Source organism: Dothidotthia symphoricarpi (genome assembly GCF_010015815.1).
Source record: "Dothidotthia symphoricarpi CBS 119687 unplaced genomic scaffold P153scaffold_1, whole genome shotgun sequence".
NCBI lineage: Eukaryota > Fungi > Ascomycota > Dothideomycetes > Pleosporales > Dothidotthiaceae > Dothidotthia > Dothidotthia symphoricarpi.
This window is the reverse complement of record NW_022985008.1, coordinates 1,703,157-1,724,614: the sequence shown is the minus strand read 5'-3', so window position 1 is coordinate 1,724,614 and position 21,458 is coordinate 1,703,157. Positions and strand designations below refer to the sequence as shown.

Genomic DNA, 21,458 nt, shown 5'->3' with positions numbered 1-21,458 from the left:
GACATTTAGGCCCGACTACTGGGGTGTTTGTCGTCGCTACCCCACCAGCGCGGGGCTGAGTCTCTGCGCCTCGACGCGATCCTCTTGCACAGCCCTTGTTATTATCTCTGAACCGTGGCCGCCTTAATGAGACCTTCCTCGCAGTAGTCCTCCACATTTTCTCACATCTTCCCCTCCAGCTCCTCACATAGTTTGCCGGCGACACAACTCACAAGGAAATCCACAATTTCCCCCACAACTCAGCTCTGACAACCGAGATACCCCAGTCGATGGCACACAACTATCAAGGTGGCTATCAGCCACCCTACCAAGGCCGTGAGTCTTTATTTGCTGCCTCTGCACTCGCGCCATGCAGTGTATCATGACTGCATTGCGCTTGCGAGCTGAGCTGAAGCTGAAGCTGAAATCGAGTATATATTAATACCTCGCAGAGCCCCCGCCCCAAGGATACGGACAACCTCCACAGCAAGGCTACCATCAACCTCCTCCAATGCAGAACCAGCAGTATCCCGTACAGGGTCACCAGCCTCAGCAAGGTTGGGGTCAACCGCCGCCTCCAGGACAGTACGGCGCGCCCCCGCCGAATTCCTATGGCGCTCCTCAGGGCCAGTACGGAGCTCCTCCGCCCCCACAGCAGGGCTACGGCGCACCTCCTCCAGGGCATTATCAGCAACCACCACCTGGCCAGTATGGCGCGCCCCCGCCGAATCAGTACGCTCCTCCGCCTCAAGGCCAGTACGGTGCTCCACCTCCACAAGGACAATATGGCGCGCCACCACCGCAGGGACAGTACGGAGCCCCTCCTCCACATCATGGAGCACCACCGCCTGGTCAGTTCCATGGCGGTTTCGGCGGTGGCCCACCTGCCCAGCCATCGCTCGGATACGGGCCCCTGCCGATCGCGAACATGGACATGAGTGCGGACGTCGAAGGCATTCGCAAAGCCATGAAGGGCTTTGGCACCAACGAGAAGGTCTTGATAGGTATAGTGGCCAAGAAGGACCCTATCCAAATAGCTACTATTCGCGCGCAATACAGCCAGCGTCTGATGCGAAACCTGACCGAGGATCTCATTGCGGAGCTAAGCGGGTACTTTGAGAAGGGCATGGTTGAAATCTGCCGAGGACCGCTGGAATCTGACTGCTACAATCTCATGGAGGCAATGAAGGGGTTAGGCACCAACGAAGTTGTCCTTGACGACGTCCTTGTTGGCCGGAGCAACGCCGACGTAAACGCTATCAAGCAGAAGTATCACCAGCTGTTCAAGCGGACACTCGAGGCAGACCTTCGAGGCGATCTAAGCGGAGGGACTCTAGACATGTACATGATGATCATTGCAGCACACCGCGCCGAAGACTCACAGCCGGTCAATCCCCAGGAGGTCGACCAAGACGTAAACGCGCTTCACCACGGTCTCGGTACCATGTTCAGTAAGAATGGAACGCAAGTCTGCCAGATTCTCACCTGCAAGAACGACGCCCAGCTGCGTGCCATCTCCACAGCTTACCAGCAACGCTTCCACAAGGACTTCGACAGCGCTCTCAGAACCACGTTTTCGGGCCACATGCAGGAAGCTCTTCGCCTGCTCGTCCACCGAGCCAACAACCGCGCAGATGCTGAGGCTATCAGGTTGGAAGACTCGATGGCGGGTCTGGGCACCAAGGACGTCCTCCTAGTCCAACGTGTCGTCCGCTGCCACTGGGACAGGAACTTCATGGGCGCTGTCAGCGCGGAGTACAAGCGTAGATACAAGAAGGATTTGGTTAAGAGGATAGAGGGTGAGATTCGAGGCGATTACGAGAGGCTTATGGTTGCGTGCGTGAAGCCTTGATCAGTGGTAGAGATTTGGTAGGAGGTGGTGTTTGGGAGTCCTGCTTTCGTGATATCAACTTTTCTTCTTCTTCTCTTCTTGCCCCTTTACTTCTTGGGGTCGGTGATAGGGACAAGAGCACGCGTACCTCGATGTGTGAGTCCGATGGAGTAGCTTTACCGTATGAATATTTCACTACATTGCAATGCTGTTTTGGTCTATATGATTGTCTCTTTGTCTTTGTGTTTTGCTGGCATTCTCCCGATGTTGCTTAAATCCTATCGCCTTTCGGATGGGAAGAGAGGGTGCAATCGAACATGCGAGGCTTACCGATATGGTGAGTGCAGCAGTCCTAAACCATTAGTAGCAGTGCACCCTTGAAGAGGTTATCATTTCGCGGAGGGACTAGCATGGAATTGCTCGAATTCTCCTCTATCACACACCAAATCTCGCAAACCTCTGCCTGGCTGAAGACCTCCGCTCGACGCGTCGCGACTGCCTCTTTCAATACACCTCACTCACCATCATCGCTCGCCCCACATGCCAAGCTGGATTCTCTAAATTCTCGCGTCTACTTCTCCATTGCAGACCTCCACTCCACTCGATTCTCACAGCAGCAGTACAGCAGCAGCCATGGTCCACGCCAACGGCTTCCTCAAGATCGAGGTTGGCTTCATGAAATCGAGCAGTGAGTCAACCGGCAGTACATTGCTATCACCGTATCTTCTAACCTGTATGGCAGTCCTCAGCAATGACCCATCTCACAATCCGGAAGAGTTTGAGTACACCGTCGACAACAACGGGAAGACAGTTCGCCGATGGCTTCAGCAGGTGGAGGGGACGATGGTCTGTACACGGATCGGTCTCCCAATTGGACACTGTATTGCCTATCTCATACTTCGCTCCGACATTCCTGACTTCCGAAATCGTATGATGGTCGACCACGACTCTCCTGGGATTGAGAAGGCGCTGACCAGCCTCGCACTGGACGTTTTTGATCGCCATGGTCGTTTGAAGAATGAGGTCAAGGAACATCCGATCAAGAAAGGGTATGTGGCTCAGCTTCGATACACCGCAGTTCCCTGCTGATGCAATTGGTGTTCTAGGTCTGGTGTCTGGGGCAGTGAGCTTGACACGGGCGACCTGTTATTTCTTAAAGAAGTGTGGATCTCGAAGCGCTACCGTCGACGAGGACTAGGTCGGCAGCTTGTACAAGCAGTGTGGAAGAAGATGCAAACCTATTCAGGACGACTCTTTGCGATAGCTGAGATGCGGTTCGTCTACCAAGAGGTTATCCAAGAGCCTAGATACGAAGGCGCCACCAATGAACACAAACATGCTGTTCACGCTCGACATAACCGTGTCATCATAGAGTTTCTGCGAAGCCTAGGATTCCGGCGTGTAGGATCTCTGGACTGGTTTGCTCTGGCTTGCGACTTGGACCATCCTTCTTACGCGTTGAGGGCAGCCGCCGATTTCGGCCTACCAGACTCCACTTTCTGGAAGACCAACGCTCTCGCCAAGTCATTGAGACAAAAGGCCCAGGGGTCATCTGATGAGACGTTTCTTGCTATTCTGAGATCAAGATTCAAGACTGTCTCTGCTGACGATTCGAAGTGGTTGCGCATCTACACCGAGCATGGTAGCACCATTCTACACTTGGCAGCAGCCGAGTGCAAGCCAAAGTCAGTAGCGTGGCTCATTTCGCAGAAGCCTGACCTCCTTCTCCTTCGCGATCATATGGGCAACACAGCCTTGGATGGGCTAGAGTCGCGATTGGAGGATCAGCGTTCCATCCTTACCGAGTCGATTCGAGTGAAGGAGACTATGGGGATTTTACAGATGTGGGACGTCACTAGGGATATCTCAGACCACTTCCAAGGGTTCCCAATGGAGGCAGTCCAGTGTCTACAGATACTCAAACACCTCGATCAAGTGTCGGATGAGGACCTTCTGCGACTGAAATACGGTTGCACTTGCGGCCAATGTCTGGGAGGATTCTTGAGTCCTCGAATGCGTATGCGTCTCCGGGAAGAGAACCACAGCAGTATGCAGCTCGTTGTTTTCTCTGCGAAGCTCGGTCGAACCTCCAGTCAATTCATGCATGACATAAGCGACATTGCCAAATGTCTCCCGGACGAAGTTGTGAGCATTTTCAAGGAGGACAAGCAGAATCGACATTCGCTAGTTTGTTTCTTCAGGAGTTTCGGTGCGTGTCTAGCTAACGACCAGATTCCGAACAGCTCAAACATGAGTCCGTGGCTGAGCAACTCTGCCAAGCGGCTTAGGAAGGACTTCGATCCTGCTCGTGCAAACGCCCTTCCGCCCCTGGGGACCTGCGTCTTCCAGAAGGCATTAAACTGGGACCGCCAAATCTTCCGCCACTCGCTTGGAGCAGACGAGCTGAAGAAAGTCCAGAAGCAGCTTGCACACCTACCAGAATGTCGCAACGACCTTGAGTACGGTTTCGCTAGTCGGATGTGCGGCTACGGAATGGTTTCTCTCCCTCCCTTCGAGCCGCAGCCCCCTGGCTTGAGCTAGTGCTTTGCAGGCACAGCCTTCGTGGACATGGTTGGGCCGCCTCAATATCTAGGAGAGATGGCTCGTGGCTTGCTCCCAAGACGGGCTGCCGACTTCATCTGTAACGCTGTAACGATACGACGATCATGAAAACATACGTACATGTGAATGGGTTAGGTAGGACCATGTCGTGTGGATATATATACAAGCGAGCAGTGTGTTTAACTGGCGATACATCTATGCACCGCTTCTCGTGTGTATTTACAGTAGATCGAAGTCGAGACGAAGGACATCGTGGTATATTCCAGGACATGTTTCTTACCCGCAAAGTTCAATACAAGCCATTTCTTTACTACACATAGAACTATGCCAATGTCCATCCAATACTAGTCACTGCCTATATCGAGTGTCTTTTGTACGAGCTCGCTGAAATACATGTCCGAAGTGTGGGTGTCAATCGCTAACACATTACTCCATGTTTGACCAACTGTCTTTGAGGTGGATGTTTGGCAGTCTTTGGCAGTAGGCTAGTATGGGTACTTGTTGCCTTCTCTTCTCAGTGATGTTTGGTCAAGTCTTTCAGTGTTATGGAGCGACGTGATATTGCGCAAATTTACACTCATACACTTGCAGGCAAGCAGTTCAATAGCATGTTGCCATCCACAATCTACTGAGCAGTGCCATCTCCATCCTTCCCACGTCCCTTACCGGCCATGCTCACCGAGACCTTGGGTTTGTTCACGAGCGTCTGCAGTACAACACAATACCGCTCAGTCAGCTTGCCCAGTTTCTCCAATTCCTCTTCGGTAACCTCTTTGCCGTCATCTCTTTCACCAACCTGCAGTTGAAACCCCAACCTTATATCCGTCATTCCTACCGACGCAGTCCGATCAACACCAAGCGTGCCTCGGAAGTCCAGATCGCCCTCCGCGGAGACGGTGCCAGAGATGATGGGTATATTCAAAGCGGTTGCGACGACCTTGAGCGTAACACCAGAGCAGGCCACGAGTGCATCGAGCAGCATGTCGCCAGAACACAGCTCGCCGGATATCGCCGGATCATCACCGCCAGCTTTGGGGTGCAGACCGGCGATTCGAGACGCTTCTTTGACTGCCGCGCCGGTGGAGAGCTTGCACGTTATGGACGAATCGTCGATTGAACCGGAGGACTTGAGGGTGACGACAGCGGAAGACGCGTCGCGTCGGTAGCCGTCTTTGATAGGAGCTTGTTTCTCGCGGAGAGCTTGGGCGGCTGTCGACATGCTTGCTGTGATACTAAAGTCGCGAGGATCAATTGACTTTTGAAGAGAGCTTCGCGCCTTGGTGTAAGTGAGGAATGTATGTTATAGCTTGCTGGTCACGATTGGCTCAGTAGAGGTTGTTCACTGTACCCCGCAAGGGGATTGTAGCAGCCCCGCGACTTGCCGTTCGTGTGAGGGATTAAATAGGAAGGTGCATGGGATCATGACGACGGCTCAAGCGAGCAGTATCATAACCACTGCAACCGGCCACGATGTGTTGATGAAAGCACGGCGATAAGGACATGTGGAAGGATGGATGTTGTCTTTCTACAGGAGCGATGTTGGAGTTGGAGAGAATTGACGACCAATCATCGCTTCCGCATGTCCAGAATGCACCTCGACTTCACCCTCATCGTCCAAAGTAGGCCGAAACGCTCGACATTTATATTTCTGAAGGTAACGTGAAAGATGCTGTCTTGTATATATCTACTCGTCTTCTAACTTGATCTCAACCTTCACGTCATGATCACCTAGTCTCTCGTCACTCTCCATCTTGATATCACTCTCCATTTTCACATCCACTTCTACTCCTTCCATCTTTACATCCAATTCCGCACTCTCCATCTTCACATCCGCTTCCACACTCGCTTCTACATCCTCCACTTTGACATTCTCCCATCCCACAACCCCTTGCATCTCAATCCATCCCGTCTCCTCTTCACTGTCCTCCATATCCCCACTACCCCCACCAAGCCCAACCTCATCTTCCCTACCAAACAGCACTCCCCAGATCCTCTCCAAATACTCAAAATCCTCACCCCCAAAAGAAAACCCATCCCACATCCCCAACTCGCCTTCCAGAAACGCCAAAACGCCTTCATGAAACACACCCTCCGCCGTCCTGTCCGCCCTCCCCGTCTCCAAAAGCTGCACGCCCCACGCGGCGGCATCCGCCAACGCAACGTACCCTGGCCCATCGCTCCCGGACGAAAGAGACGTGCGCTGCACCTCGCCCAGCACGTGAGCAATGACTTCCGCCTCGAGGCGCATACTGTATGTCCTAGGCGGCCACGTTTTGTTGATGTAATGGGCCAGGGTATTCTGCAGGGCGGACAAAACCTGCAGGCAGGCATCTGTAGACATGTGGGCTGGAGCATACAGACGGATGAGCAAGGGGAGGAGGGAGAAGATGTGGGTCAGGGCGTTGGAGGCTTCGAGGGGGGTTGCTCCAGTCTTGGTTGAGGGGGTTAGGGGGCCGGGGAGATCCTCAGGCGCTCTTTCGACGCGTGAATCCGGGCGTGGTGGGGTGGGTTGGCGACGATGGGGGATTCTGACTTGGACTTTTTGGCGGTCAAGGGCCAGCGCGGCGACTACGGCGGCTTGATGGCGTGTTTGTACCATTTTTATGGGTGGTTGTGGTGGATGTGAGTGGAAGGTTCCTTGATGGTAGTGTGGGATATCTGGGAAGAAAAGATGGGGGGATGCCTTGAAGTACTTCTTGAATAAATCGCAGAATCTCAGTCGAGATTGTGAGCCGTGGTTCGAGTCTTTCTCCTCTCTTGTACCGTACTTTTGGTCGTCGAGTTGTCGGTAGGTAGACGTTAGCATTTGCCAAAAGGTGAACACTCAACCACAGGATAGAGCAGTGAAGGGACCAATCGCAGACATTGTATATGCAACCTGTGACGGCAGCGAACCTTGTAGTCTCCAACTCTTCTTACTACACAGATATTGCTGAAGCCGTATAGGCTGAAACAAATTTGTACTATCTGACTTTTTCGACAAACATCCAGACGGTACAGATCCGCCAAGATGTGGATCACGATGTACTGTTCCATGGATCGTGTGCTAAAGATTGCTCACACTTCCAACGCCATTTAGGTGAAATTTTCTAAAGCCCCACCGTGAACTATACTTGAGATTATTCACTGTACCCCTATATCACAAACTCGATGAGTAAAGAAACGACGCTGATACGTCGAGAATAAACGAGAGAGAATTTTGGATGACTAAAAACATGCGTTGACAAGGCATCTACAATGATAATGGAGACAGACCCACTCCATTCACTCTAAAGCGTCGACTATCCAGGGAGAATGGATTGTGGTCCTTGTTATTATCGTCAAGTCGCTATTGGTGACGCGGCATCTACCTGTAACAGCTAGGAGTCTTTTTTGCACACGAATCAGCTCTAACACTAAGGTACAAAATTAGGTAATTTACCCTGCAGCTTTGTTAGGTAAAAAATATAGAAGAAAAACTACATTTTATACTATAATATAGTATAAAATATAAAGTAAATTTATATAAACTTAGTATAAAATAACTATAGTTTATTATTAAATAAGTAAGTAAATTTATACCTTATTTTATAATAAGTATATAAAAATATTTATAACTATTATATATTAAATTATATTATAAATAGTATATTTCTTAACTATTATAGCCTAGTAAGTATATTAGTAGAGGTATCTTTATACTATATAAAGTTTTTATTATTAAGTAAGACTTTAAGTACTGCTACTATTTTAAGCTTAATTAAGTAGTAACTCCTAATACTACTATTAATATTCTAAAATACTTTACTAGGTAGTTAAGAGAAACTAAAGATCTAATTAAAGCTTATATTTATTACTATTAGTATTTTAATAATAAGTTATTTAACTTACTATATAAATAAATATACTTTTATTTAACAGAAAAGAGATACGCTCTTTATAAGAAGCTTTTTTAATATTATTTAAACTTTTTTTTTAACTTATTACTTTTAAAGCTTATTACTAGTAGAGTAATTATAACTACTAAGTTAAGTACTATTTTTATTATAGTTAAAGTTAAAGTAAAATAAGTATAATTACTAAGTTAAGTACTATTCTTATTATAACTAAAGCTAAAAGAAGAGATATACCTTTTATAAAAAGCTTTTTTATTACTATTTAAAACTTTATTATAGTATACTTCTTAAGAAGTATAAAGTAGTAATAAAAAGTATTTTTTTTATTAGTAAAGTTAATACTAATATATTTAACCTTTTTATTAAATAAATATATAAGAAGAAGCTATTAAAGAATATACTAATACCTTTCTTTTTAGTATATTATATCTTTATTAAATATTAGTTCTACCTTATAGTAGATATACTTCTAGCTTTTAAATAAAAAGATACTTTAATAGAAAAAGCTTCTTTAGTACTATTTAGGCTTCTTTTAAAGTATACTATCTAGTAAGTTTAAAAAAATAGCTAATAGTATTATCTTTATTTATTAGGTTAATACTAATATATTTAATATTTTTATTAACTAAATATATAAGAAGAAGCTATTAGAATATATATAAGTACCTTTCTTATCTATAGATTATATTTTAGTTAAATACTATACTTATATTATAGTAGATATACTTTTAGCTATTAAATAAAAAGATACTTTAATAGAAAATATCTTTTAAGTTATATACTAAGCTTTACTTTATTTACTTATAGTAATTTACTTTTTTTAAAGCTTACTTATAAAAAATCTTATACCTTAGTTACTTATAAATAGTTAGTATATTAATAATAAATTTAGTAGTATTACTAAAGAGTATTCTATACTTTAGTTACTTATAAATAGTTAGTATATTAATAATAGATTTAGTCGTATTACTAAAAAGTAACTTAGTTTTATATCTTAACTTCTATATAAGTTCTATATATAATAGATTTCTAAAGGTATTAAGCTATAAAATAAAAAGCTAAGAAAAAAGTAAAATATAAAAAGTAGGTATTAACTAAGATTTAATAGACTAAATATAAGAAAAAGAATCTTAGAAAGGTAAAATATAATAGTCTTTAGCTTTAATATACTAGTAGTTTTTAAGGATATAGTTAAGCTAAAGCTAGTAATTACTATTTCTAAAGTACTATTATAGCTAAGTTAATAAAAGTATATTATAAGTTTCTCTATTAAAGTACTACTATAGCTAAGTTAATAAGAGTATATTATAAGCTTCTTTATTAAAGTACTACTCTAGCTAGGTTATTATTCTAGTAATAGCTCTATATTAAAGATATCTAGCTTTAGTATACTTAGCAGAAATTAGCTTTTTAATATAACTAATTTATATATTAATATAGTAGTAAAACCTACTACTTTTAAAAGTAACTAGCTTATATACTAATATAGTAGTAGAACCTACTACTTCTAGGTATAACTTTTATATTAATATTATAAAGATTACTACTAAGCCTACTTTAAAGACTACTATAGCTAGATTATTATTCTAGTAATAGCTTTATATTAAAGATATCTAGATCTATTACCTAAAGATAGTATTCTAGTATAACTAATTTATATACTAATATAGTAGTAAAACCTACTACCTTTAAATATAGCTACTATATTAGTACTATAAAGATTACTGCTAAATCTACTATAAAAACTATTATATTTTATAGTATAATATTCTTTAACTAAATTTTTTATCTTAGTATAATTAAGACTACTAAAATACTTATACTTAGTAAAAGTTAGCTTTCTAGTAATAAGGCTTTAGTAGAACTATTTCTATAGTAAAATAAACTTTAGACCTTCTATTTAGCTAAATTATTAAGAGTATAAAAAATTAGACTTTTAGAAAGCTACTTATAAGAAAAGTAATACTAAATAGTATATTTAAACTTTCTTATTTATAGAACTTTTAAGATATAAATAGCTATAAATTAATAAAGTTAAATAATTAAATATAATTAGTACTAAAGGTATATATACTAAATATTATATAGATATAAGGTACTAATTATATTTAACTACCTAACTTTATTAATCTAGTCTTATAAGATCTAACTTTTACTACTATTAAGGTAGTTCTATAACTAAGTAGATATAAGATTTAACTCTTACTACTATTAAAGTAGTTTTATAACTTAGTAATAAGCTAAAAAAAGTCTTAATATATATTTAACTTTTAAGAGGCTAGCCTAGTAAGATCTAACTTTTACTACTATTAAGGTAGTTTTATAACTTAGTAGGTATAAGATTTAACTTTTACTACTATTAAAGTAGTCTTATAACTTAGTAGGTATAAAGTCTAACTTTTACTACTATTAAAGTAGTTTTATAACTTAGTAGGTATAAGGTTCTATATGCTATAATTATAATATATTAGCTTAAGTATAAAGTTAATATATATTCTTATATATTAATTATTAAATATAATAATATTAGTAGCTATTAGGTTTCTAGTCCTCTTATATTTCTTAATAGCTAAGTATTTATAGTAAAGATACTAATTAAAGGCTTACTTCTAATTAATAAGTATTATTTATATATTAGATTCTAATATTATTACTTTAAAGCGTTATACTATTCTAGCTTTATATTTTATTTAGATTAACTTAACCTTCTCTTACTTATTTATGTTTAAATTCTAATATTATTACTTTAGAGTATTATACTACTCTAGCTATATATTTTATTTAGATTAACTTAACCTCCTCTTACTTATCTTAGAAGACTAGACTATTAAGGTTAAAAAAAGAGTTAAAGTATAATATATTATTTCTTCTTAATTAAACTAGCTAGTAGGCTATATTAATTACAGCCTACTTTAAAGGTAGTTTAATAATAGAACTTAAGCTCTTTATAGTAAACTTTATAGCTACTAATTTATTAAGTACTAAAAAAAAGCTAAAGTATAATATATTATTATTCCTTAGTTAAACTAGCTAGTAGGCTATATTAATTATAGCCTACTTTAAAAGTAAGTTAGTAATAAAATTCTACTCTAATAGTAAAGTAGATATTTATATTAACTTTATACTAGTTCTTAACTTTAAACTTATTAAAATACTATTTAAGAAAGTTAATAGTAACTTCTAAGTTATAGTACTACTTAGCCTACTTATTATTCTTATAATTAAAGGGCTAGTTATTTTTATAATTAAAGGGCTAGTTATTCTTATAATTAAAGGGCTAGTTATTTTTATAATTAAAGAGCTAGTTACTCTCTAAAATACTTATAGTTATATATAGCATTTCTATAAACTTCTAATCTTTACCTAAGGTATTAGAGATATACTTAGAAGAGAAAGTACTAAACCTTATATCTAAAGTTAAATATATAAAATATATACTTAGATAGTAATTCTAAAGAGGTTATAATAACTTATATATTTTTAAAGTATATTTAGTAAATATAAAGAAGATATAGCTTATATTACTTATCTATATTACGTAGGTTTAGAATATATATAGTGTAAAGGGCTAACCCTAAGAATAGTTACTAGTATAAATTAGATAAATTTACTAAGGATTTATAGTACTAGTTTTTCTTTACTTATAGTTCTTTTAGTAGTGTACTAAGAGTTTCTAAAGTATAGGTAGTAGTATAGGTATTAGTAGTTAGGCCTACTAAGCTCTAAGGCTTTACTTACTAAGGTTTTACTAGGCCTAGCCTATTATATAAGTCTCCCTCTAGTAAAAATTCTTGTGTTTTAACCCTACTATAATATAATATATTAACCTATTACTAATACTTCTACCTATATCTATATATATATTTTTAGCTTTAACTTATATATACTCTTACTTCTCTTACTCTTTTTTATTAATATAGTTAATACTTACGCTAGTGCTGTTTCTAGTAGTAAGTAGTTTACCTCTACTACTCTTACGCCTACCTAGCGTAAGAGAAAGAAGGCTAAGATAGATACTTAAAGGGCTAATCTTACTAAAGCTAAGGCTAAGCTCTCTACTACTACTTCTATATTTACGTCTAACTTATTTAGTAAGAAACCTAGTATAAGTTTTCTATTTAAGTTTTACCTATTTTCTTACCTATTTTCTAATATTATCTAAATAGATACCTACCCTATAGTCTATTAACTACTCTACTTCTATAGTTAATATTTTCTTTATTAGTAAGCTTAACTCTTTTTACTATATTAACTATATAATATATCTAGCTACCTAGAGTAAAATTTATAAGTTTAATAAAAGTAGAGCTACTTACTATTACTACTCTACTAAGGTAAATTCTACTTATTATACTATAAGTCTACTAGAATTACTTTCTTCTCTTTATTTATAGCTAATATTTTTATAGATTTTTAATAAACTTAAGCTTACTATTATTTATATTTATAAGCTTTTACTACTTATTAAAACAGACCTATAGTTCTCTAAGTTACTTAAGGATATTAATAAGAACTTTATCTAAGATCTAAAAGAGGCTTAGAATAAGGCTTAAGAGCTTACTCCTAGCTAAAAGAAGTACTAGAATAATTATACTTCTAACTTAGTTACTAAGAGTTTACTTTATAGGATTACTAATAAGTTAGGCTTAATATATACTAGTATCTAGAAGTAAAACTAAGGCCTTATAGACTTAGTAAGTCTTCTTCTTAGTATCTAAAACCTTATTTTATACCTATTTTCTTAGCTAATTTAGGAGTTTTCTAGGCTTTTACTATTAATAATTAGACCTGCTCTATTACTTAGGCCCTTAAGAAGGTTATTAAATCTTAGGAGCTAAGCTGTTTACCTACTAAGTTTAATTCCTTACTACTCTATAGCTATAGTATTAATATTCTAGCCTCTAGTTCTTTTAGTAGTAGCCTTTAGGCCTTTACTATTAGCTCTTCTAAGTATCTTTTTAGGTCTAGATAAAAGGGTTTAGTTTTTATTATTTCTAAGTATACTATCTTCCTAAAACTTAAGGCTACTAGTAATAGTAAGCCTAATAGGTATATTAATAACTAGGAGGATAGTTTCTAGGCTATAAATACTAATTAGGAATAGTTTCTACTAGTATTTTTCTAGGTTTTTTAGTATTTATAGGATAGATACTTTTAGATATTTACTAGCTCTAGGCTAGTTAGTTTCTTACTATTTCTCTCTTCTCTCTACTATATATAGGTAGTTAATTTTATTCTTATTAATCCTATTTTTTTATAGCCTCTATATCTTTTTATTTTTTTTTAGCTACCTATATTTTTAGCTCTAGTAAGGGCACTTATTAGTGTACTACTTATAGTTTCTAGTAGTACTATTACTAAAATTACTACCTTCTCTACTACTCTCTACTATTACTAGGGCCCCTAGTATTATTATAGTTTATTAGGGAAACTCTTATAGAACTCTCTTAATAGTTTACTTATTTTATTTTATTTATCTTCTAAAAAGGCTAACTAGCTATCTAGTACTTTAGCTTCTTTAAAGTTTTCTATAAGTTTCTATAAAGTTATAGTATAATCCTTTTACTTAACTAGGTATTATTTTCTATATCTCCTATTATAGTATTTCTATCTTTTACCTATAATTTCCTTAATTTTCTAGTAGTTTTCTAGTTCTCTATTAATATTTTCTAATATACTTTTAGGTTAGTAATTATTAGTATCTTATTTTACTAGAGGGTTTCTAAAGTATAGCTGTAGCCTATCTATATAAAATACTAGGTAGATACTAAAAAGAGTATTTAATTTTATAGTATATGGGGAGATTACTTTTTTTACTTAGAACTTTATATTTTTTTAGTCTAGTTTCTTACTTAGCCTACTATTAAAGAAGTATTTACTATACTATAGCTATACTTAGTTTCTCTTTTATAGTTATAGTACTTCTTATTAATAGTAGTTAGCCTAGATTTTTTAAAGTTATTAGGCTTCTGCTATTCTTACTTATATATAATCTAGTATTTCTATAAATTTTATAGTAAGTACTTTAGTTAACTTCTTTAGATTATTAGGCCTTTAATATTATTACTAGATTACCTATTCTGCGTCTTTCTGTACTATATCTATATTATATCTATATTATAGAAAGAATAGGCTAATACTAGTAAATACTATATTTCTTTCTTTAATAGTAATTTAAGTAGTAAGATATATTAGTACCTAGTTATCTTATTTCTAATTAACGTAGGCCTATAAGTAGGATTCTATAGTACTATTTATTCTTTTAGTAGTACTATTAGTTTCTAGATAGTAGCTAGTAGATACCTAATAGGTAATACCTAATTTTTTATAAAGAGTTTTCTAAAAATCTTTAATAAACTAGCTACTATAGTTAGATATAATAGCGTCTAGAAGTTAATAGTAGGCTATAACTTTTTTTATAAAAGCTCTTATTACTATTTAGGTATCTAGGTCTTTTAATAGAATAAGTATTATATCTTTACTTAACCTATTTATAACTACTATAAGGTACTAGTACCTATTACTTATAGGTAAATTAATAATAAAGTCTATTAAGATTTCCTTCTATACTCTATCTAGAAGGAGAAGTAGTTTTAGTAGTCTCTTTTTTAGTTCTTTTTAAGGCTTAGTTCTTTTATATATATTATAGTTTTAGATAAATTACCTTATTATAGATAATATTTCTTAGAAGAAGTAGTTATAAGCTAGGATTATATAGGTGTTTTTATAGCCTAGATAGCCTACAGCTAAGAATTTATAGGTTTTTAAGATAATTTTAGTGTATAGTTCTTTAGAATCTAGTACTTATTTTTACTCTTAGTAGCGCAGAAATCCTCTTTTATTAATAGTATACTCTACTAATAAGACTTTTAAGTTTAAGTCTAAGAGGAACTTCTTTTAACCTATTTCTACAGCCTTCTTTATTTTCTTATATATTAGGTTATTTTTAGCTATAACTTTCTATATTCTCTTAAGCTTCTTTAAGCTATTATAGGCTAGAGTAGAGTTAGTAGTAATTCTTATAAGTATACTATTAGGTTCTAGTAAAGAGTTATTATCTACTAGAGGTATATTATTAGGTTTCTAAGGCTGTAGACTTTATATTTAGTAGTAGAATAAAATACCTACCTCTTTCTTTTCTTTAAGTTAGGGTTAGCTTCTTATATATAGCTATAAGAGCTAGAATTTTCTTATCTTTATATACTTATTATTTTAGCTTATTAGTAGATTCTCTTTTTTTTAAAAGAGTATATTAGCCCTTCTATTAACTTTTTTTAGGTAGTATATAAAGGTTAAGTTAAATTAGCTAAGTATATTTAACTAGCGTATATACCTCTTAGATAGCAGCCTTATAGTATAGAAATACTCTAGGTTCTTATAATCTATAATAATAGTAAACTTTAAAACTTACTAGAGTTTAGTGCCTTATTAATTAATATACTTTATAATAGCTAATAGCTTCTTATTATATATAGTATAGTTTACTTTAGCTACTATATTCTTTACTAAGTAGTATACTACTATATAGAGTAGCCTATCTTTTTTAAACTATAAGAAAACTCTACTAGTTATCTACCTAGAAGTATTATATTTTATTACTATTTTTAGGTCTAGGTTAAAGTTAGCTAATACTAGTTTAGAAATAAAGACACTTTTAAGTTTAGAAAATACTATTTTTTAAAGTTTTCTTTATTAGAATACTGCTCCTTTCTTAGTAAGTTTAGTTAGTAGAGTAATAATTTCTAAGAATTTCTTAATAAACTATTAGTAGAAGTTAGTAAATTTTATAAAACTCTAAATACCTTTAATACTTTTTAGCTATTTCTAAGTATAGATTACTACTATTTTCTTTAGGTCTATTTAAATACTGCTACTTACCTTTATTATAAACCTTAGGTACTTAGTCTTTTTAATACTAAAGTTATATTTATTAATATCTAGTTATAGGCCTACTACTCTAAGTTTCTAAAGAATTATTTTAACCTAGTACTTATAATCCTTCTGTAATTTATCTAAGTAGATAAGTATATTATTTACGTAGGCTAAGCAGTATATATTTAAGTCTTTCTAGAGTACTTAATTAATATATTATTAGAATATACTAAGGGTGTTAGTAAGGCTAAATAGAGTAACTAGCTATTTATATAGCCTAAATTAGGTATAGAATATTATTTTTTATTTATTTTTCTTTGCTACGCGTATCTAGTAGAAGGCTTAGATAATATCTACCTTTATAAACTATTTTACTTTAGTAATTTAGGATAGTATTTTATAGATAAGTAGTAGGAGATATTTATTCTTATATATAATAGTATTTAAAGCTTAGTAGTCTATATAGAATTATAGCTCTCCTCTAGGTTTCTTTATAAATAGAATAGAGGTAGTAGCGCTAGATTTACTTACTTAAATAAACCTATAGTCTAGGTATAATATAAGTTCCTTCTATAATACTAGCAGTTCTTTTTTTAATATATTATATAGTAGCTTCTATAGAATTTCTGCTAGCTTACTATCTTTTTCTATAATTTTAATAAAGTAATTAATAGTAGTTTCTTTTAGTAGCGTAAGCTTATTAGCCTTCTTTCTTAGAAAGGTTTTAAACTTACTTTATAGATAGCTTAGTAACTTCTTCTAAAAGTTAACTATTTTCTTTTTCTTTAATACTTTTTTAATATCTACTATAGAGGTAGAATATAGTTAGATTTATTTATCTTTCTAAAATTATTTAGCCTAGGCTAAATATACCTACGTACTAATAGCCCTAGAGACCCTTATAAGTATTCTGCCTTCTTAGCTTTATATTCTAGTCTAGCTACTATAAATAAATATAGATTTCTTTACTAGTACTAGTGTTACCTAGTATTTATTTATTTAGAGTCTTTCTAGGATAAGGTTATACTCTTTATCTTCTTCTAGCTTATAGGCCTATATTTCTTTCTTATAGCTATTTATATCTATCTGTATTTAGATAGCTACTTTTATCTAGAAGGACTTTTCTTTTACTCTAATAATAGGTCTTTATATAATTATAGTATACTCTAGATTATTATTTCTTATAAACTTAAAGAAGATAACTAAATAAGTTAAGTAGCTAGTATTAATTAAAGTAGATACTATAGCTATATTATTTATAATTATATAGATAGTTAATAGTTTCTTATTTAGCTAGTTTTACTAAAATAATAAGAACTACTCTTTTTCTTAATTTAGTTTCTTATACTTCTACTTATATCTATATATAGGGGTTTCTAGTTTTCTAAACCTACTATTTCCTTATCTAAGGACTCTTCTAGGTTATAGGTTACTATAAAGGCAGCTTAAGCTAGATAATTAGCTAGTACTAGAAAGTACTTATTAGTATAGTACCTAGGTTTTCTATAATATAAATATAGGTTCTTTTTTCTATAAAGGAAGTACTCTTCTTTAGAGGCCTATTTAGCTTTATTCTAGGTTCTACCTATTACCTTAATTACCTAACTAAAGTAAGCTTTTAAGGGTTCTTAATCTATAAAGTTATTCTAGGAAGACCTTATATATAAGAAGGTAGACCTAATCTTAGCTCTAAAAAGATTTTTCTTAATAGTAACTACCTAAGTTATTAGTAACTAGATAGTCTAGTTACTTAGTACTTCTACAGATATTATTTAGTCTTATAGGTTAAGCTATAGGGCGCTAAGATACCTTATTTTTAGGTTATTAGTATTACTTTCCTCTTTTACTTTAAAGGATAGCCTTATAAATTCTATATTAAAGTATTATAAGGAAAGCTTTCTTTACTAGAAGGTTTAAAGTTTCTACCTAGCCCTTTTAGTATATAAGTTATCTGTAAATTATTTATTTAGAAATATCTATAGGCCTTCTATAGTACCTATCTTATTATAATTTATTTATAATAGGGTAATACTAGCTATAGGCCCCTTTAATTAGTTAAAGATATACTTAAGGCCTAATCTTAGTCCTCTAATATTATATTCTAGCTTATAGTTTATCTAGGTTTTAAATCTCTAATAGTCCTTCTAGTTACTATTAAAGTAGTTAGAATCTAGTATCTTAAAGTTTTTTATATAGGTCCTAGTAGTTACTATAGGAAAGGTTAGTTCTAGAACTACCCTTAGTTTATATACCTTTTTCTCTAATTATTAAACTTTCTATTTAGAAGAAGTAGGTACTAGTAGTATATTATTTTTAAAGAGGTTAATCTCCTAGGTTAGTATCTACAGTATATTATATAGTTCTTCTAAGAAGGACTCTTTATTAGATCCTTTAATTAGTTATTTTCTAGCTACTACTAATATTAGGCTAACTATTAAGATTAGTATATTTATAAACCTTATTATCTATTATTTATTCTTTTAAAGACTCTAGGAAACTAGCTAAAGTTTTAGTAGAACTTTCTATTTATCTAGGTTCTGTCCTGCTATAGTTTATAGGCGTGTTTTAATTACTTCTTATATAAAGCCTATCTCTACTAGCTGTAAAGCTTCTGCTTTTAGCTTAGTAACTATAGTATCTCTTATAATAGATATACTGCTAGTAGTTCCTAAGGTACTTCTAATACTTAGGGGTGTTTTTATAAGTAAATTTAAATGTAAGGGGCTAACCCTAAGGGTAGTTACTAGTATAAATTAGATAAATTTACTAAAGATCTATAGTACTAGTTTTCCTCTACTTATAGTTCTTTTAGTAGCGTACTAAGAGTTTCTAAAGTATAGGCAGTAGTGTAGGTATTAGCAGTTAGGCCTGCTAAGCTCTAAGGCTTTACTTACTAAGGTTCTACTAGGCCTAGCCTATTATATATAGTAAGTTTATAAAGAAGCTTATTTTTTACTATATTATACTATAATATAGTAGTAGTATATAGAGCGTAACTTACCTTATTAAGATTTTATTATAAGGTATTTACTAAGTAACTATATATTCTATAGCCTATTCTACTTAGAAAGAGTATATTTATTAATAATAAAATAAAACGTATATATTACGTTTCTAATTTAATAATAAACGTAGGCTATACTAATAAGATCTATAATTTTATTAATAGTTATTTATTATATAGTATTATTTTCTTTATTTATTTTATAGAGATATAGTAGCTAGCTATTAACTAACTCTAGTAGCTATACTTTCTAGTATTTAACTATACCTACGTACTTAGAACTGTTATATAGGTTTTTAAATAACGTAATAACTATACTAAATAATAACTATATTAATTACTTATAGATATTTAGTAACAGGTCTATATAGTATATAATAAATACTATACTATATAAGTTATTACTTTAGCTGTAAAAGAAGATTATACTAAGTTTTAATCTATTTAAGAAGATATAATTTTAAAATATTACTATATCTTATAGTAAGGTTCTAGTATACTAAATAGTATTAATATCTTTTATCTTATTTAGCTTCTATTACTATTAAAGATTTTTAGGTATACTTATTTTATTTATAAAGTTATATATATTATCTTAGAGATTATTATTATCTTAATATACTATATTATTATCTTTAATAAGGTCTACATACTTATCTCTACTTTACCTTATATAAATATATTATTCTTAAATAAGTATATTAATTTCTATACTTTTATACTTATAACTAGTAAACATAGTAAACCTCTTTACTATATAAAGAAATTACTTAAGTAACTATTAGGTATAATAAAATAGAGAACTAAAATCTTATATATTCTGCCTAAGGTAAAGTAAGTATTAATACTAAATAGTATATAATAGTAGTAGGTCTAGATTTTCTTAATAATATAGATCTTTATACTTATATATAAATACTTATACCTATCTTTTAACTTTATTAATATTATGTTTTATAAATTTATATTAGCTAGTATATTAAAGAAGTTAGTAGTATTATAAAAAGTTATTAAAGTATATCTTTAGTAGAAACTGTTATATTATAAGTATACTATATAATAAGAAAAATATTTACTATTTATATATAGTCTAGTATATATAGCTACTAGTTATATATAAAGAAGTACTAATATAGGCCAAGATAAAAGTATAAGAGAAGGTTATATACTAGTTTATTAGATTTTAGTTATACTATAAAATAACCTATAGATACTTCTTTACTTTATAACTTTTACTTAAGTATTTCTTTCCTTTCTATAAATAAAATATTAATTTTAGAATATTATAGTTTATAAAGTATATAGTATTAATAAGAAAGCTTTTTAGAAAGTATATAGTAGGTAAGTTAAAGAGTATAGATTAGTAGTTAACTCTTTTATCTTTCTTTAAGTTATTAAACTCTTTATCTCTTATTATACCTTAAGAATACTTAATCTTATTAATATAAGCCTTAAGGTTATAGTTAACTTCTACTTCTAGATTTAAGCTATTTAAAAAGAAATAGTTACTTTTTCTTCTTTATATTCTAAAGAATATATATATCTAGTAACTCTATTTTAACTTCTTTAGACTTTTTATACCTATTATATCTATAATAGTAGGACTATCTTTAGTAACTATTATAATATAAGCTTTTAGCTAGAAATCTTATTTAATAGCTTTATTATATACTACTACTTTATAATATAACTTATATAGCTTAGTTATAAGAAAGGTAAGCTATATATTAGTATTTATCTTATTAGATCTACCTAGTATAATATAGGTAGTAAGGGTATTAGAGGCGTTATTTCTTATTCTAAAGTATAGATTTAATATATAAAGTATAACTAGTATAATACTTTAGTATTTTTTTAGGTACTTAATAGTACTAATTACATCTAAAGTAAGCTATAGTATAAGGTTATATATATTTTAGAAATATCTATTACTATAGTATTTATAGAACTAACTCTTATTAAATATATTATTTCTTAATTAATAATTAGGTATAGATAGATTAAAAGTAGCCTTATATAATAAGAGCTACTATAACTTTAACATATAACTATACTAAAGATAAAGGTATAGTAAAAGAGGAATATATTAAAATATATATCTTAGCTAACTATAATTATTATACTATATCTTACTATATAAGAGGTAAGCAGATACTACTAGAAACCTACTAATAAATACTATATACTTATTTATATAGTAGTTAATATATTAAGGTTTATTTATATCTTTAATAGTATTATCTAATACTTTGTATTTAATCTAGATAAGGTCTTTTATATTAATATTATAATATTTCTAAAATACCTTATATATCTTTTTTACTTTCTATTTTAA

At 33.2% G+C, this 21,458-nt stretch overlaps 5 protein-coding genes across 5 annotated transcripts; 3 read left to right on the top strand and 2 right to left on the bottom strand.

Annotated features, from left to right (window-relative positions):
- The first annotated feature begins 161 nt into the window (after positions 1-161).
- Positions 162-2,013, top strand: P153DRAFT_362669 (Annexin). Its single transcript, XM_033667185.1, has 2 exons — positions 162-315; positions 432-2,013. The coding sequence occupies exons 1-2, from the start codon at positions 270-272 to the stop codon at positions 1,829-1,831; spliced, it is 1,446 nt and encodes a 481-aa protein (XP_033529344.1). The 5' UTR covers positions 162-269; the 3' UTR covers positions 1,832-2,013.
- Positions 1,913-2,253, top strand: P153DRAFT_13454 (uncharacterized protein). Its single transcript, XM_033662063.1, has one exon. It carries the CDS (start codon positions 1,994-1,996, stop codon positions 2,189-2,191), a length of 198 nt encoding a protein of 65 aa, XP_033529343.1. The 5' UTR covers positions 1,913-1,993; the 3' UTR covers positions 2,192-2,253.
- On the top strand, positions 2,247-4,674 carry P153DRAFT_13423 (uncharacterized protein). The gene is made up of 2 exons (XM_033662061.1): positions 2,247-2,859; positions 2,917-4,674. The coding sequence occupies exons 1-2, from the start codon at positions 2,444-2,446 to the stop codon at positions 4,349-4,351; spliced, it is 1,851 nt and encodes a 616-aa protein (XP_033529342.1). The 5' UTR covers positions 2,247-2,443; the 3' UTR covers positions 4,352-4,674.
- Positions 4,518-5,887, bottom strand: P153DRAFT_362667 (uncharacterized protein). Its single transcript, XM_033667184.1, has one exon. The coding sequence runs from the start codon at positions 5,589-5,591 to the stop codon at positions 4,998-5,000; it is 594 nt and encodes a 197-aa protein (XP_033529341.1). The 5' UTR covers positions 5,592-5,887; the 3' UTR covers positions 4,518-4,997.
- Positions 5,888-6,056: 169 nt separating this feature from the next.
- P153DRAFT_380762 (uncharacterized protein) lies at positions 6,057-7,178 on the bottom strand (the record flags this gene model as incomplete). The annotated part of the gene is made up of 1 exon (XM_033669958.1): positions 6,057-7,178. One exon carries the CDS (start codon positions 7,176-7,178, stop codon positions 6,057-6,059), a length of 1,122 nt encoding a protein of 373 aa, XP_033529340.1.
- Positions 7,179-21,458: the final 14,280 nt, after the last annotated feature.